Source organism: Porites lutea, chromosome 7 (assembly GCF_958299795.1).
Source record: "Porites lutea chromosome 7, jaPorLute2.1, whole genome shotgun sequence".
Lineage (NCBI taxonomy): Eukaryota > Metazoa > Cnidaria > Anthozoa > Scleractinia > Poritidae > Porites > Porites lutea.
Genome location: NC_133207.1, coordinates 11,194,081 through 11,209,558, shown reverse-complemented (window position 1 = coordinate 11,209,558; position 15,478 = coordinate 11,194,081). Strand labels below are relative to the sequence as shown.

Sequence of the window (15,478 nt, the reverse complement as noted above, 5' to 3'; positions counted from 1 at the left end):
AGCCATATTAGTCAGCTTTTTGTTTGTCGTATCATAATTCCCATCTGATGTAAGATTAAAACAAGTGCCTGATGCACCAGTGGGACCACGAAGGCCAGGGACACCCTGAGCACCAGAAGGGCCAATAGGAACAGCTACACCAGGAGGGCCTTGAGGGCCAGTAATTCCTTGTTTTCCTTTTGAGTATGATTGATAATTAGGTTGCTGATTAAAAATTCCCATTTTATAATAGTATATTAGGTATTTCCATCCACTACTATTTAATTATTCAGTTATGTCCCTTACATGAAATCCATTTGCTTTTAACAGCTTGGCTTCTTCATTAGTAATCGGATCATATATCCCAATAACTCTGCCAATAATCTGAGCTTGTTTTAGGGGATGTTATAAAGGAAGTCCGAACTAATAAGCAGAATGTTTACGAAAAGACTTCCTAGGACTTGAAACCTCTAACAGAAAAGTTTGATAAGGAGATAGAGAAGATCAGTAAATTAAGAGATGTTAGTAAACAAGTTGTCCCATACGCCGGGCAAGTTCAAAGATTAGCATTACCAAGCCCGAGTGGTGAGGTGGCACCCAAGATGGTAGCTGATATGAATAAAGGATTCACACAAGAAGAATTAACATTCATACAAAACCAGCAATTGCCATTACCGGCTGACACTTTTTTGCAAACCTTAAAACAACCAAATAATGCAAAACAAATTCTGGATAATTCTGGTGAAATGAATAAGGAGTTAGGCAGGAAAACAGCCCATTTGAGCACAACAAAAACTGCCAGAAAGAAAAATAAGGATGAAATTGTTGAGTATGATGAAGAAATTGAGATTATTAGAAAGTACCGACAAAGAATTGGCATTATAGAGGAGGGTACAAAAACGTTGAAAGTGGGGAAGGGTATTTACACACAAAAAAAGAGGAATGCTTATAAGATTAACCCTGATACTAGTGTTTACGGAAATGTAATAATTGACGTTCCCAAACTTTATGGCCAGCTTAAACTAATTGCTCATAAGGATGGTAAGAAAGTATATGATAAGCAAGTGGACTTTGATACCCTTGATCTGCTGACCAAGAGGTTCAATAGTAAAAAGAAGTATTCACCATTATCAATAATGGTATTTGACGACCTGAATAGAATAAGCGATATTCCAATTCATCGAACCAGTAATAAGTATAAAAAAATCGGCTCAGGTGTTGTTTATTATAATAATCCAGCTGACCTACTGGACAGATTGGAATTGTTAGGTGGATCCATATTGGCTGGAAATAATGGCGTCAAAGATGAATTTTCCAAAATTGCTCACACACTAAACAAATTAGGTGTTCTAAATAACACCCAGCTTAATAGTCTGTTGAAGGAATATGTAATCTAATAATAAAATGCAAGAAAGAGCAATCCATATATCATCTGTTAATAGACAGAAAATCGGACAGAATAAAGCAGAAGATTTCATAATCAAATTTGATCCAGTTCTGAAAACTCCAAAATGATATGACACACGAAATAGCATTGGATAAGGTTACAATGACTTACAGTTGGCATAATATTTTAAATCTGTATCAAAATAACCACATAAAATACTCAACTGATGGTAGCACATCATGGCAAACAGTCAAATGTATTGATGGAATGTATACGTACTCAGATCTTAATGACTATCTCCACCAGTACATGAAAAAGAAAAGTCATCTTACCACCGAAGATAAAACTGGTGACAAATACCACATTAACCTAACATTCGTATTGTCAACATATAAGATCCTCATTAAGATTGACAACAATTACCAACTGGATCTGAGAAACAGTAAATTTGGGGAGTTGATTGGGTTCACAGAGAAAATTGTGAAGAAAACAGAATATGGGACAATTCTTCCCAATATGACAAATTCCATTGATATGATCTATATCAATATCGATGCCATTACGAACAGCATATTGAATGGTGTTAATACTAATACCTTAGCCGCCATTCCAACTGACAATTTGACAAGAAGTTTCCCATTCACATTTGAACCCAGAAGACTATTGTTTAATGACGTTTCGCAGCTTAATATTTCACAAATGAGGTTTTATATTACAGACTCACTGGGGCGACCAATTGGTCTAAATAAGATCGATTGGTTTATGACCCTAATATTGCGACCCAAACCAGCATAATAATCTAACCAAATAATATACATGAAACAATCAGAATTCAAGAAACGTTATGATGTTAAAACGTGTAGATACGTTAAGAAGCACATTTATGGTGAAGGTGTTGTTACCGATGTTTTCAAAACGATTGGTAGAAAGCTATTTGGAAAGACGATGAAAGAGGCTGCTAAAACTGCGACCAAAACAGCCCTTCAGAAAGCTGCTACTAAGACTGGTGAATATGCAGGCGAGAAGGCCAGCGATAAAATTATTCAGTTATTAAGCAAAAAGAATAAAAACACAAAAACACCGGTAGCGACATCGCCAATAAAAAAGCCACAATCAAAAGAGCTAAGCGATTATGACATTAATGAGAGGGTAAATGAATTATTATCTGGAGGCCGGATGAGAAGATTTATCTCGTCTATTAATACAATGAAATCTTTTAGGGATCCAAAGTATGTTGAACGATATGAAGATGTTATTTTTGACCTAGAAACAGCACTAAATACAACTGTCGCCAATAATGCTCACCAAAAGAAAGATGGCTACAGATTTGTTGTTGATAACAGTGGTGAGGTTACACCATTTGACTGGTATAATGCTCGATTTAGCATCAATTTTAAAGTAGTCTTGCTGGCTAATGGAGGTAACATTGCAGTAGCAGATCACAATGGAATTGTAAATGGGTCGTACTCATTCTTGAAACATTTTGATATTAAGCTAAATGGCAAGAAAGTGTACGATTGTAATGATGCAAATCACGCGGTTAATATTAAGAACTTACTTGACTACAGTCCGGCTTACGCCGATAAGACAGCTAGTAATGGGTTTTTCTTCCTTGATACATCCAGAAATGCGGAAGAGCGGGAATTCCAAGTCAGTGGCACAAATCAGTTAGCCAAAAGAAGAGCAGCTTACAATAAGGGTTTTGCCCTTCGAAAAGCACACCTAGGTACCTCATCTACAGTAAATACAGAAATACCACTGAACCGATACTCATTCTTTGAAATCTTAGAAGATGAGCTGTTACCAAATACAAGGGTTGAGATGATTTTGAGATTGAGTCAGATGGTAATCTAATTTGGCGAGCCGGGGCTGATTGTAGAGTGGTTATCACCAGGATGCAGTTGTATGTACCGCAAATAACCTTTAACAGGGAGGGCCAATCATCCTACATGAGCCAATACCTCAAAACACACCAATGGACTTACTTGAGAGAGAATATTGAAAGATGAAATAGCAGCCGCCAGAGAGCGGGGCATTTCAGAATATCAACTGGCATTCCGAAACCCCGACACGTATTTGTGTTCATAATTAATGACGCGAATATCGATGCCCAGACAGAGAATTAATTCTTGTAGAACACATTCTCTGCATCAACTGACCCAAGGACCTTATCCAATTGTCACCTGGAAGTTGGAAACGGTGACGAATACCCTGAGATACATTACACACCAACTATTGATATACCCGTGTTTACGGGGATGTATTAAGGTATGTCCACAAAAATAATGAATCCGGTGAGGGGTCATTACTCAATAAATCTAATTTTATTACCCGATTTCCATTCTTATATTTCGACCTAACAAAACAGAAAATGGACATTAAGGATGGCACTACAAAACTGACATTCAAATATGAGCTATATGGAAAAACCGCAACAGCCTACTCAATTTACGCATTAACATTATATGAGCAGGATGTTGAACTAATACAAAAAGATGGCAAAATAATACTCAGATCGTAAATCGAATATGGTTAAAATTATGTAACAGATATTATATACAAGCAATGACAAAAGATTATCCTTATCGTGTGTCACTTAGTATAGGACAATTGGAAAAGCTTTCGAGAGCTTACAATAATAATTCAGCAATAACAATCAGATTAGCCAGAAATGAGTTATCCGGATCACATGAATTAATGCTTACAAAATCTCAGATCAATAAATTGAAAAAAGCAATGAACCAGGGTACCGGGGCGGATATCAAAATATAAAAAACACAAATCAGAAAGGCTGTTAAACAGGGCGGTAGTTTGTGGAGATCATTAATCAGTTTAGGAAGCAAATTGCTAGCTATGGCCATGCCTCTAGCCAAAAAGGCTATTGCACCACTTGCAACAGGCGCGTTATCAGGATTAGCCAGTGTCGGTGTGGATAAAATATTTCGAAAAGGTCAACGAGGATAAAATAGCACAATTGATTAATTAAAAACATTTATTTTGATCCATTCGGATTAATTATGCCCAATGAGATCAAAAATTATCTGTGAACAAGCGGGGAAAAAATGGTGTACTCATCTGATGAAATACAAGAGAGAGACAGTGTATTGTCTGGTTATTGGTGCTTATATTATCTCCTGGAAAGACAAAAGGGTAAATCATTATTAGACGTTATACACAACCCCAAATTCAGTTTCACAGATCAAATGATAAATCACCAATTTCTGATCAACTATTTTATGTAATCCATATACAATAAGATGACTGAAAAGTTCTGTGTTTATTGTCAAGAAGTTACTCCACATTATGTGAATCAATATGGATGTTTCGAGTGCTGCAACTGTGAGCCCTTGAGTGAGAGTGATTATGAGTCAGATAGCAGCCATGATACTTATGTTCCAGACAGTAGCGATTGTGATTAAACAATAATTATATAACATACATATGTAATAATGGTGAAGTCCTATTGTGTTAAACAGAAAAAAACAAACAAACAAATGTGTAGAACAAAAATGGTAGACTTATGTTTTGGTGCACTTGTGCTGAATGCGCAATAAAAAAGTTCAAATTTGTCAAGAAGGGAAACTAACTGGGCCCTCTCAAGCAGGGAGCGAATTATTTGACACCGCTGTAGGAACCGCTACTGATCTACAAAACAAACCGGAAAGATCTTGATGGAGGTGCTTTGGATATTCAAAATGTATTAAACCAAAAATGGCTTCTTGAATTTCGTATGAGAACATGGAAAGGTAAAAAGTATAATTATTGCGGCCCAAATACTAGGTTAGAGGAAAGATTAGCTCGAGGTGATGAGGGAATAAATAGACTGGATCAAGTTTGTAAACAGCACGATATTGATTACAGTAATGCTCTGTAATTATCTGATAAGCATTCAGCGGATCAAAAAATGATAGATGCAATTGAACAATTTCCAAATCAATCATTAACGGAAAGAGCTATTACGAATACTATTAAATTGAAAAAGAAACTCGGTCGTGGTTTAAACTAGAAAAGTCGTCGGCTATTAGTTGGCAATAGCAATTAGCGGACGAATTACATAAACCCATAAAGCGCAACTTTACTCGGCGGCGTATTATTACAAACGGTATTGACAAAATTCGGTGCTCAGATCTTGTTGAAATGCAACAGTTCAGAAAATGGAACAAGGGTTACAGATACCTCCTCATAGTACTAGATCTATTCTCCAAATATGGCTGGATTGTCCCTTTGAAGGATAAGAAAGGGGAGACTGTCACAGAAGCATTCCAAACCATCTTCAAAGAGGGACGTAAACCACAATATCTTTGGACTGATAAAGGGAAAGAATATTATAACAAAAATATGAAAGAACTGTTGGAAAAGAATGGAATAAAACTACATTCAACTGAGAATGAGGAAAAATCTAGTGTATGTGAAAGATGGAACCGTACAATTAAAACCAAAATGTGGACGCAGTTTACTGTCCAGGGTAATACCATATATTTAGGCATACTACCAAAAATACTGGAGCAGTATAATAACACTAAACGCAGCTCCATTAAAATGACACCTGCAGAAGCTAGTTAAAAGAAGAATGAAAGTGTTGTGTATTACAATCTGTATGGTGATATGAAGCAGTTGTCATCTAAGCCCAAATTCAAGATTGGTGATAAGGTTAGGATAAGCAAGTACAAAAGAAAAGTGTTCGATAAAGGGTACACACCTAATTGGACAGAGTAGATACTCCTAGTCGATAAAATCTAATCGACAAACCCAATTACCTATAGATTAAAGGATCTCAATAATGAGGAAATACGAGGCTGCTTTTATGAGCCTGAATTACTACCAGCAAACCAGGATGTATTTCGCATTGAAAAGGTCATTCGGGGGGATTATAAGAAGAAACAAGCTCTGGTAAAATGGTTGGGTTATAGGATTCCACTGAGCAGCTTACAAGAATTATGTAACTAATATTTTATATGGACGATCATATAAGAAAGCTTGATATTAAAATCCAGAGTAAGGAAACCGCGCTTAATGCACTATACACTAAAATCCAAAAATTGGAAGAAGAGATTGCGACATTACACCACAAGAAATTAATATCCAAAAAACTGGAAACAGTAGAAATGTCATTAACCGGCGTCCTAAGTGCGATCTATGAAACGGAGGAAGAGGAGGAGAATGATTAAGGGTAACCACAAACAGTTAATTTGTTGTACCCCTGAAACGGGGGTTCAACCCAGATTATTGCCCCGGTGAAACGCCGGGTCAACAAATAAGACAGCTTTTGCTGATACCCTAAAACGGGGTGTCAGGTCCAAGGTGCTGAAACGGCACCTCAGGCCTAGCATACTTCTTTATCTATCCTACTTACCATGTTTATTGGTCTGTATGATAATAATTATCTAACCTATATATATGGTAAGTATGATTGAAAAGAAGTATATCAATCAAGATATGAATATCGAGCTGACTTCATATATTGATAGTAAGCAAAATGTTTGGTTCCGAGGAAAAGAAATTACTGAGATCCTCGGTTGTAGTAAAACAAGAGATGCATTATTAAAGCATGTTGATAACGAGGATACACAACTGATTAGCTGGCGTCCACAAAACGTGGACGGTAGGTCCAAAGTACAGAATCGTTACTATACTTTCGTAAATGAATCTGGGTTTTACTCCCTTGTATTATCCTCTAAATTAGAAGCTGCGAAAAAGTTCAAACACTGGGTAACGTCGCAAGTCCTTCCATCAATCCGCAAATACGGTAAATACAAACTATTTGATAGTCCCTGGAATAAAATGATTATGACTGGCAATGAGACTGACCTCTATTATAAAGTAGTGGACCTTATAAGAAAGTACTATCCAGATTCTATATTAGTAGCCGGTCTGGGTGAAAATCAGGATACTGATGACAAACGCCTCGATTCATATAAGAAAGGTTACACCCGTGTCAGCGTGATTTGATGATACTTGATTATCACAAAGATTATAAGGGCGTCTGTACTGAATTCAAATCACCAACTAATAATTATCATGTATAAGAAGCACAAAAGGAGATGAAGAAAAAGTATGTTAATAATGGCTATGCTTTTGTGCTCAGTAATGATTATGATAGAATCTGCATGAATATCCATGATTATATGAAAGGCATCAGAGTACCCTGAAATTATTGTATCAAACAATTCCTTAATAAGGACACACTAAAAACCCATTACAGGGTCATCCACAGATTATCTAATTAATTAGTATATGAATACTGTAGAAGCTGACCAAATTATTAGAGAGTACTTGGCGGAGCAAGAGCGCCAAAAACAACTCCAATTAATGCAATTGCGTAATAACCTCAATACATTTACCTCCAAAGAGCTCAAGAAGGAAATAATTAAGATGAAAGCCGATAAGCTGTTACGCGCATGAAGAAAAATCAGATTATAGAATTAATTCTCGATTACCATTATTTGTTTCCTCATTTATTAACTAAACAGGGAAGTAAACGGAGCTCCGTATCAAGGAAACGTGTTGATGATAAATTAATTGACCAATTATTAGAGAATCCTGTGTATATAACCCACCATCACTGAAACAGCTAGCTACCCTGGCAAGACCAATACCCCAAAGACCTAAAAAATCAGATATACCGCCCCCTAGTATCAAGCTTGATCCCAAAATTATTAACCCAGCTGATTTAGAAGGTATTCCAACCGAGCTGTTGCAACAACTATTCCCCACTAACTAACTAATTAACTAACTAAAACCGGTTATTACTGGTCTAGACCACCCTCATTTACCCAATTATTTATTTATTTCGCCGTTTTTTGATTTTTGCGCGCTTATCAAAATATTTAGCCCGTTCCCGTCTATCTTTTTCTTCAAAATATTTATCACGCTGCCGCTCCAATTCGTCCATTCTATCAAAACAATCCTTTTCCTCGAAATATTCATCACGTTCCCGCTCTAATTCATCCATTTTGTCAAAATATTCTATATCCGGATCTGGCTCCACAACCGGCTCAACCGGTTTTAACCGATTCAGTCTGCTAATTATTTCATCATTTTCATTATTCATTTTGCTCCATTTTTTGTCATTCTCAATTTCCTGTTGTCGTTTTTGCTTGATGTTTTCGAATCGCGTAACTAATTTATCATACTCCTCCTCCTGGTATTGCTCTTGTTGCTCCTCTCTGGTCATTGGTGGCTCGGCAGGCAAACTGTCATGTCACAAAGTTTTCTTAAAATTTTTAATCTCTCGTGCCGTTTCCTTAAAATATTTATATAATTCCAATTCATTGAATTGCTCTTTAGAGATTGATTTGCAGATGACATTATTTTGCCAGATAAGAATATCACACAAGTACTCTAGTTGCTCACTCATACTCATTACTATATAGAGGCGGCTTATCTTTAAGCCAAGATCATTTTGCTCAATCAATTAGCGAAAATAACCAGTCCAAACCGCCCAAAACCGGTTACCAAAATGCAGACATCAGCCGAAATCCCAAGGTCAGATCCAAAATATGAAAAGTGGTCCGGTACCGCCGTGTACTATACTACTGAAGTCAGCCAAAATCTGGATATCAGGATTTTGGAAAGGTAAAATCTTGAACTTAGCAAAAGTCTTTTATTAAGGATTTTCGAAAGCTAAAGTTTTGAATTCAGCCAAACTCGTAAATTCAGGATTTTTCAAAGCTAAAATCTTTAAGTCACTGAAAATTTTGAATTCAGGATTTTGAAAAGCTAAAATCTGGAAGTCAGCCAGAATCTTGAATTCAGGATTTTTAAAAAATAAAGTCTTGAAGTCAACGAAAATTAAAAAATTCAGGATGTTGGAAAGTTAAAATCTTCAAGTAAGCCAAAGTCTTGAATTCAGGATTTTGGAAAGGTAAAATCTTGAACTTAGCAAAAGTCTTTTATTAAGGATTTTCGAAAGCTAAAGTTTTGAATTCAGCCAAACTCGTAAATTCAGGATTTTTCAAAGCTAAAATCTTTAAGTCACTGAAAATTTTGAATTCAGGATTTTGAAAAGCTAAAATCTGGAAGTCAGCCAAAATCTTGAATTCAGAATTTTTAAAAAATAAAGTCTTGAAGTCAACGAAAATTTTAAATTCAGGATGTTGGAAAGTTAAAATCTTCAAGTAAGCCAAAGTCTTGAATTCAGGATTTTGGAAAGCTAAAGTTTTGAATTCAGCCAAACTCGTAAATTCAGGATTTTTCAAAGCTAAAATCTTTAAGTCACTGAAAATTTTGAATTCAGGATTTTGAAAAGCTAAAATCTGGAAGTAAGCCAAAATCTTGAATTCAGGATTTTTAAAAAATAAAGTCTTGAAGTCAACGAAAATTTTAAATTCAGGATGTTGGAAAGTTAAAATCTTCAAGTTAGCCAGAGTCTTGAATTCAGGATTTTGGAAAGCTAAAGTTTTGAATTCAGCCAAACTCGTAAATTCAGGATTTTTCAAAGCTAAAATCTTTAAGTCACTGAAAATTTTGAATTTAGGATTTTGAAAAGCTAAAATCTGGAAGTCAGCCAAAATCTTGAATTCAGAATTTTTAAAAAATAAAGTCTTGAAGTCAACGAAAATTTTAAATTCAGGATGTTGGAAAGTTAAAATCTTCAAGTTAGCCAGAGTCTTGAATTCAGGATTTTGGAAAGCTAAAGTTTTGAATTCAGCCAAACTCGTAAATTCAGGATTTTTCAAAGCTAAAATCTTTAAGTCACTGAAAATTTTGAATTCAGGATTTTGAAAAGCTAAAATCTGGAAGTAAGCCAAAATCTTGAATTCAGGATTTTTAAAAAATAAAGTCTTGAAGTCAACGAAAATTTTAAATTCAGGATGTTGGAAAGTTAAAATCTTCAAGTTAGCCAGAGTCTTGAATTCAGGATTTTGGAAAGCTAAAGTTTTGAATTCAGCCAAACTCGTAAATTCAGGATTTTTCAAAGCTAAAATCTTTAAGTCACTGAAAATTTTGAATTCAGGATTTTGAAAAGCTAAAATCTGGAAGTCAGCCAAAATCTTGAATTCAGGATTTTTAAAAAATAAAGTCTTGAAGTCAACGAAAATTTTAAATTCAGGATGTTGGAAAGTTAAAATCTTCAAGTTAGCCAGAGTCTTGAATTCAGGATTTTGGAAAGCTAAAGTTTTGAATTCAGCCAAACTCGTAAATTCAGGATTTTTCAAAGCTAAAATCTTTAAGTCACTGAAAATTTTGAATTCAGGATTTTGAAAAGCTAAAATCTGGAAGTCAGCCAAAATCTTGAATTCAGGATTTTTAAAAAATAAAGTCTTGAAGTCAACGAAAATTTTAAATTCAGGATGTTGGAAAGTTAAAATCTTCAAGTTAGCCAAAGTCTCGAATTCAGGATTTAGGAAAGCTAAAATCTTGATTTCGGCCAAAAACTTGATGGAAGCCAAAATCTTGTAATCAGGATTTTCCAAAAAATCTTGAATTCACTATTTTGGGAAGCTAAAATCTTGAAGTCAGCCAACATCTTGTTTTCAGGAATTTGGAAAGCTAAAGTCTTGAAGTCAGCCACAATCTTGAATTCAGGATTTTTAAAAGCTAAAGTCTTGTAGTCAACGAAATTCTTAAATTCAGGATGTTGGAAAGTGAAAATCTTCAAGTCAGCCAAAATCTTGAATTGAGGCTTTTCAAAAGCCAAAATCAAAGTCAGCCACAGTCTTGAAATAAGCCACAATCTCGATTTCAGGTGTTTGGAAAGCTGAAATCTCGAAGTCAGTTAAAATCTTGAATTCAGGGTTTTCAAAAGCTAAAATGTTGAAGTCAGCAAAAATCTTGAAGTTAGGATTTTAAACAGCTAAAGTCATAAAGTCAACCCAAATTTTGAACTCAAGATGTTGGAAAGTTTAAATCTTCAAGTCAGCCGAAATCTTGAATCCAGGATTTTGCAAAGTTAAAAACTTCAAGTCAGCCAAAATAGTAGTAAAGGGGGTTGATATGGCAAGTAACCAATCAAAGAGCAGTATTCTTTTGTTTAAGATTTAGAGAACAATTCGAACAATGGAGCTCATTCGTATTCAGTACTTTGAACTAATCACAGAACAGCAAGAGCAATGACGACATTTATGTAATATGGGATGGAAAAAGAACGTGTTTTTATTGACGTATAAAAAATGTTTCGCGCCATCTGTTGTATTAGTATTCATGAAAATGGCGCCGTTAGCTCTAAACAAAGTTAACTTAGATCGATTTGTCGACATAATAAATCAATTGCAGAAGGACCTATCTGAAGAGTACAGTCTCCTTAAAAGACAGAACCAGTTTGCATTGCGTCGGCTGGAGAAGAAACAAGCAAAACAAATTATATCTACGGAAGAAGTGTATTTGTATCGTGAATTTTACCAAAGAGAAACAAACTCTGTCAACACTCGGTATCCAAAAGGATAACTGATTTGGCTAATGGTTACATCATCACTTAAAGTGTAGTCTACCAAATTGTCTCTGTAACTTAGATCTTGGTTCGTAGGTAGGTCCTTTTTCAGATGATACAATTAACATATTTTGTTGTAATCTTCGCTTGAACAAATTGTTCATTTCCAATAAGGCATCAGGATAATCGTAGATATTGCGTAATAATGGCAGTTCTGCTGATCAACGTGGGTTTCATAATCTGCTTCTCCGTCATTTCCTCACACCATACGTTTTGAAATGCAATCCGTTGTAGCTGTAGTTTGTTGGAAAACGGACCACCATAAGAGAATTATTTCTCAGCCATAGTTGTCTTTGGACAAACACGCCGCGGGTTGATTATGCAAAAATCTTCAACTTAAGACCAGGTATTGTGTAAAAAAAATGCCATTAAGAATAAGCCGTTTAGCTTTTGTCTTTTTTAAAAAATAAGCGATTAAGACATTGAGTTCCCACTTCGAAAAAAGTCAAGGAATGTTGTTCCACAATCATCTAGAACATGTTGTATTTCTTTGCGAAATTGTAATTCTCTGTCTATCGACAAACCTATGAAATACCTGTCGCAAAAACTACAAGACGATTCAGAAAAAGAGGGCTCTTTTAACCCTGACTGGATAGTGAACAGTCTATTATGTGTTCAACATACAAACGCGCTCTCCGTTCAATCATGATTTCATTCTTAAAAGTTCAGTTTGCTCGGAAAAAAGTCTTAACTCTCACCAATATTCTTTGAAACATTGTCCAGCGTCAAAGGATAGCCAGTTTTATCGGACATGTGTTCTAACTGACTTATGCGACTTTGGTTGACAAACTCATCCAACAAGAAAAGCTGAATTACTGCGACGGTTGTGCTATTCAACACCCAAGTCAAAACCAACATTCCTGCCTCATGATGGATGATGATGACGCATGGAAGTATTACCACGATGAAGTGGTGGAACAAATTGACCTGAATTCTATGTTGAACGCTACCGAAAGTATATGCAGTGCTCTCGGCTTCAAACTAGATAAATCATGGGAAGCGTACTGCCAAATATTGTCGTGGACCAGTATTTACCTCGCTTCTCTGGAACTTGATGTTGTCCAGCAGGGTGATGATCTTCAAAGCCGTATTTTATACGCTCTATACTACCGACCAAATGGGCTCAAATGGAAGGATTTCAGTGATCAACAAGAAACAATAGAATGTCCTGATAGAGTCGTGAGAAAAGAAGAACACCAATGGACCTTGACATGATAATTAATGACATTCAAAATAAGCTTTGTTTCTAAAAGTAATAAAATTTCTTCATGATGACTAAAATTTTGAGTCGGTGTGTGTTTGTCTCTGTCTTTGTCAAGATGGGGCTTTCTCTGTCTTTGCTTGGGGTCGACTTTTCTCTGTATCGCATTGTATATAAAGAGTTTTCCTTTATGTGTAAAAAAAATGTCATTTGTTCATAGTTTGTAAATAAATATGGTTTAATATACTAAACACGGTTTGTTGTCTGTCTAGCCGCGCGCGCGTGTGTGCGCCACGCGCGATTCAATCACCCGCGGAAAGGAAAAACACAGTGATATACAAGGCCCTTGTGGCCTCTGTAGCCCCTGTAGCCCGTTCTCAATAGTCATAAACTTCGTGTCATTAGCGGTTTTATTCAGTTGATATCGAACCTTCGTACCGTGAACATCATGGGTAAGCGTATATGTCGTTATTGCCCGATACCGGGATGTCACTCTAAATTTTTAGTTCGATTAGCAAACCATTTGGCTCAGGTACACGAGCTGTCTGACTTAGAGAGAAAATATTGGCTCCAGTTTGCTAAATTACAAAATACCAACATGGTTCGAGTTTATGATAAAGATACTCCGCCAAAGACCATTTCGCTATGAATAAGAGCAAACGCAGCTGAACCAGTCAGTTGTCAACATGGACCCAAGGTGGAAACACCCCTTTCCTGCTATTGTAGCTGGCCCCACTTGTTGTGGAAAAAGTCATTTTGTCAAACACCTGTTGGAATCTGGAGAAGAATTAATAGACGGAGCTCCTGAAAATATCATTTGGTGTTATGGAATATACCAACCGGCTTACGATGAAATGCTAAGGACTATTCCCAACATCACATTCGTCGAAGGAGTTCCTGGTGATTTAGAATCTATGATAAACCCAACCATTCGGAATTTAGTGGTCATTGACGATTTAATGCAGGAGCTTAGCAATGATCAAAGAATTACCAATTTGTTTACTAAGGGCTGTCATCACCGAAATTTAAGCGTTATTTTCATTCTTCAAAATATTTTTCACCGGGGAAAAGAACTGAGAGACATGGGTTTGAATTGCCATTATTTGGTGATGTTCAAGTCTCCGCGAGATAGCAGTCAAGTCAGTCACTTGGCAAAACAGATGTTTCCCGGTCATGTCAAATACATGCAAGAAGCGTTTCAGGATGCGACAAAACGCCCTTATGGCTACCTGTTATGCGACCTCAAACCGGAAACACCTACCGACTTCCGGTTGCGCACAAACATTTTCCAGGGGAGACTCAGCTCGCCTATGTCAGAAAGGTATAAAAAAGCTCCATCGTAGTGATTGATATCAGTTGAGTATGGCCCAGCGACTAAGAAAGAACCACGATTTTCTTAAGCTCCTCGTCAAGTGTACCCCAGCTCAACGTAAAGCAATTTTGAAAGCAGCCGACGACGCTTTAGTAAAAACCATTTGTGAGTGTGTATTCAACGTTCTTAAAGAAACAGTCCCTGTCAGTAAACCGGCAAAGAGAAAACTTCTTAAGCACAAGAAAGCCTTGACTGCTCTAGCTGAAAAGAGTACCCCGCTAAACAAGAAAAAGCAAATCTTGATACAACACGGAGGAAACTTTTTAAGTGTTTTGCTACCTCCCGTTCTTCGAGTGTTGAGCTCGCTTCTTAGTTAAGATGAATCATACAAGACGCATGGTTCTCGTTCCTGAAAACACTCTGGAACGATTGCAGCAACGCCAGCAGATATTAACACCACCTGTAACACAAACTCTGAAAAATCTGGATAGCCAAATGGGGGATATTTTAGAAAGTAAACAACTTGGTGATGAGGAAAAGGCGAAGCTTTACAATCAGGTGTTGCAACGGTACTTGACTTATTACGATCAGCGGAAAGGCCAGCCTCTCCATGTGAAGTTAACGACTCCTAAAACAACAGAAACCCCCAAACCAGCTGAGAACGCCGAGTCTACAGAGGAAGCTTCTCCAGATAATTCTCTTCCAACAGCAGTAGAGAAAGAGGTCATGAAAAGTGTACCCAAAATTTACAAAACTGGGGCTAGACAGTTGTTGGATAAAATTAAAAAACACCAGGATGTGTTGCACTGAAATGATAAAGGAGAGCTGTTGTATGAAAACAAACCAATCCCAGGTTCTCATGTGGTCGACATAGTCAACGACACATTGCGTCACCGAAAAGGATTTGAACCAGTGGGGTGGTCCGTGTTTGCGAGGGGCCTGGCGCGAATGAATGTCCCCGAAAACTTGGTTCGTAATCCCCAACGTCAGAGTGCCATAAGAGAGTTTAAAGCAAGAGTGAGAGAGGAGACCCCAGAAAGTCCTTCGCGTTGGCTACCCACCCCACCTGAGACGTTATCTTCTGTCAAAAAGCAGAGGCGCAGAGTCGAGAGTCCTCGCCCTCAGGCTGTTCGATGGTTACGATTATAAATCATGACAAGAGACTTTTTT

The 15,478-nt window shown here is 36.7% G+C and overlaps 1 protein-coding gene across 1 annotated transcript; it reads left to right on the top strand.

Moving 5' to 3' along the window:
• Positions 1-581: 581 nt before the first annotated feature.
• Positions 582-1,376, top strand: LOC140944444 (uncharacterized). The gene has a single exon (XM_073393586.1). The coding sequence runs from the start codon at positions 582-584 to the stop codon at positions 1,374-1,376; it is 795 nt and encodes a 264-aa protein (XP_073249687.1).
• Positions 1,377-15,478: the final 14,102 nt, after the last annotated feature.

Coding starts and splice junctions, on each gene's coding strand:
- LOC140944444 (XM_073393586.1), top strand. CDS start 582: ATGGTAGCTGATATGAATAAAGGATTCACACAAGAAGAATTAACATTC.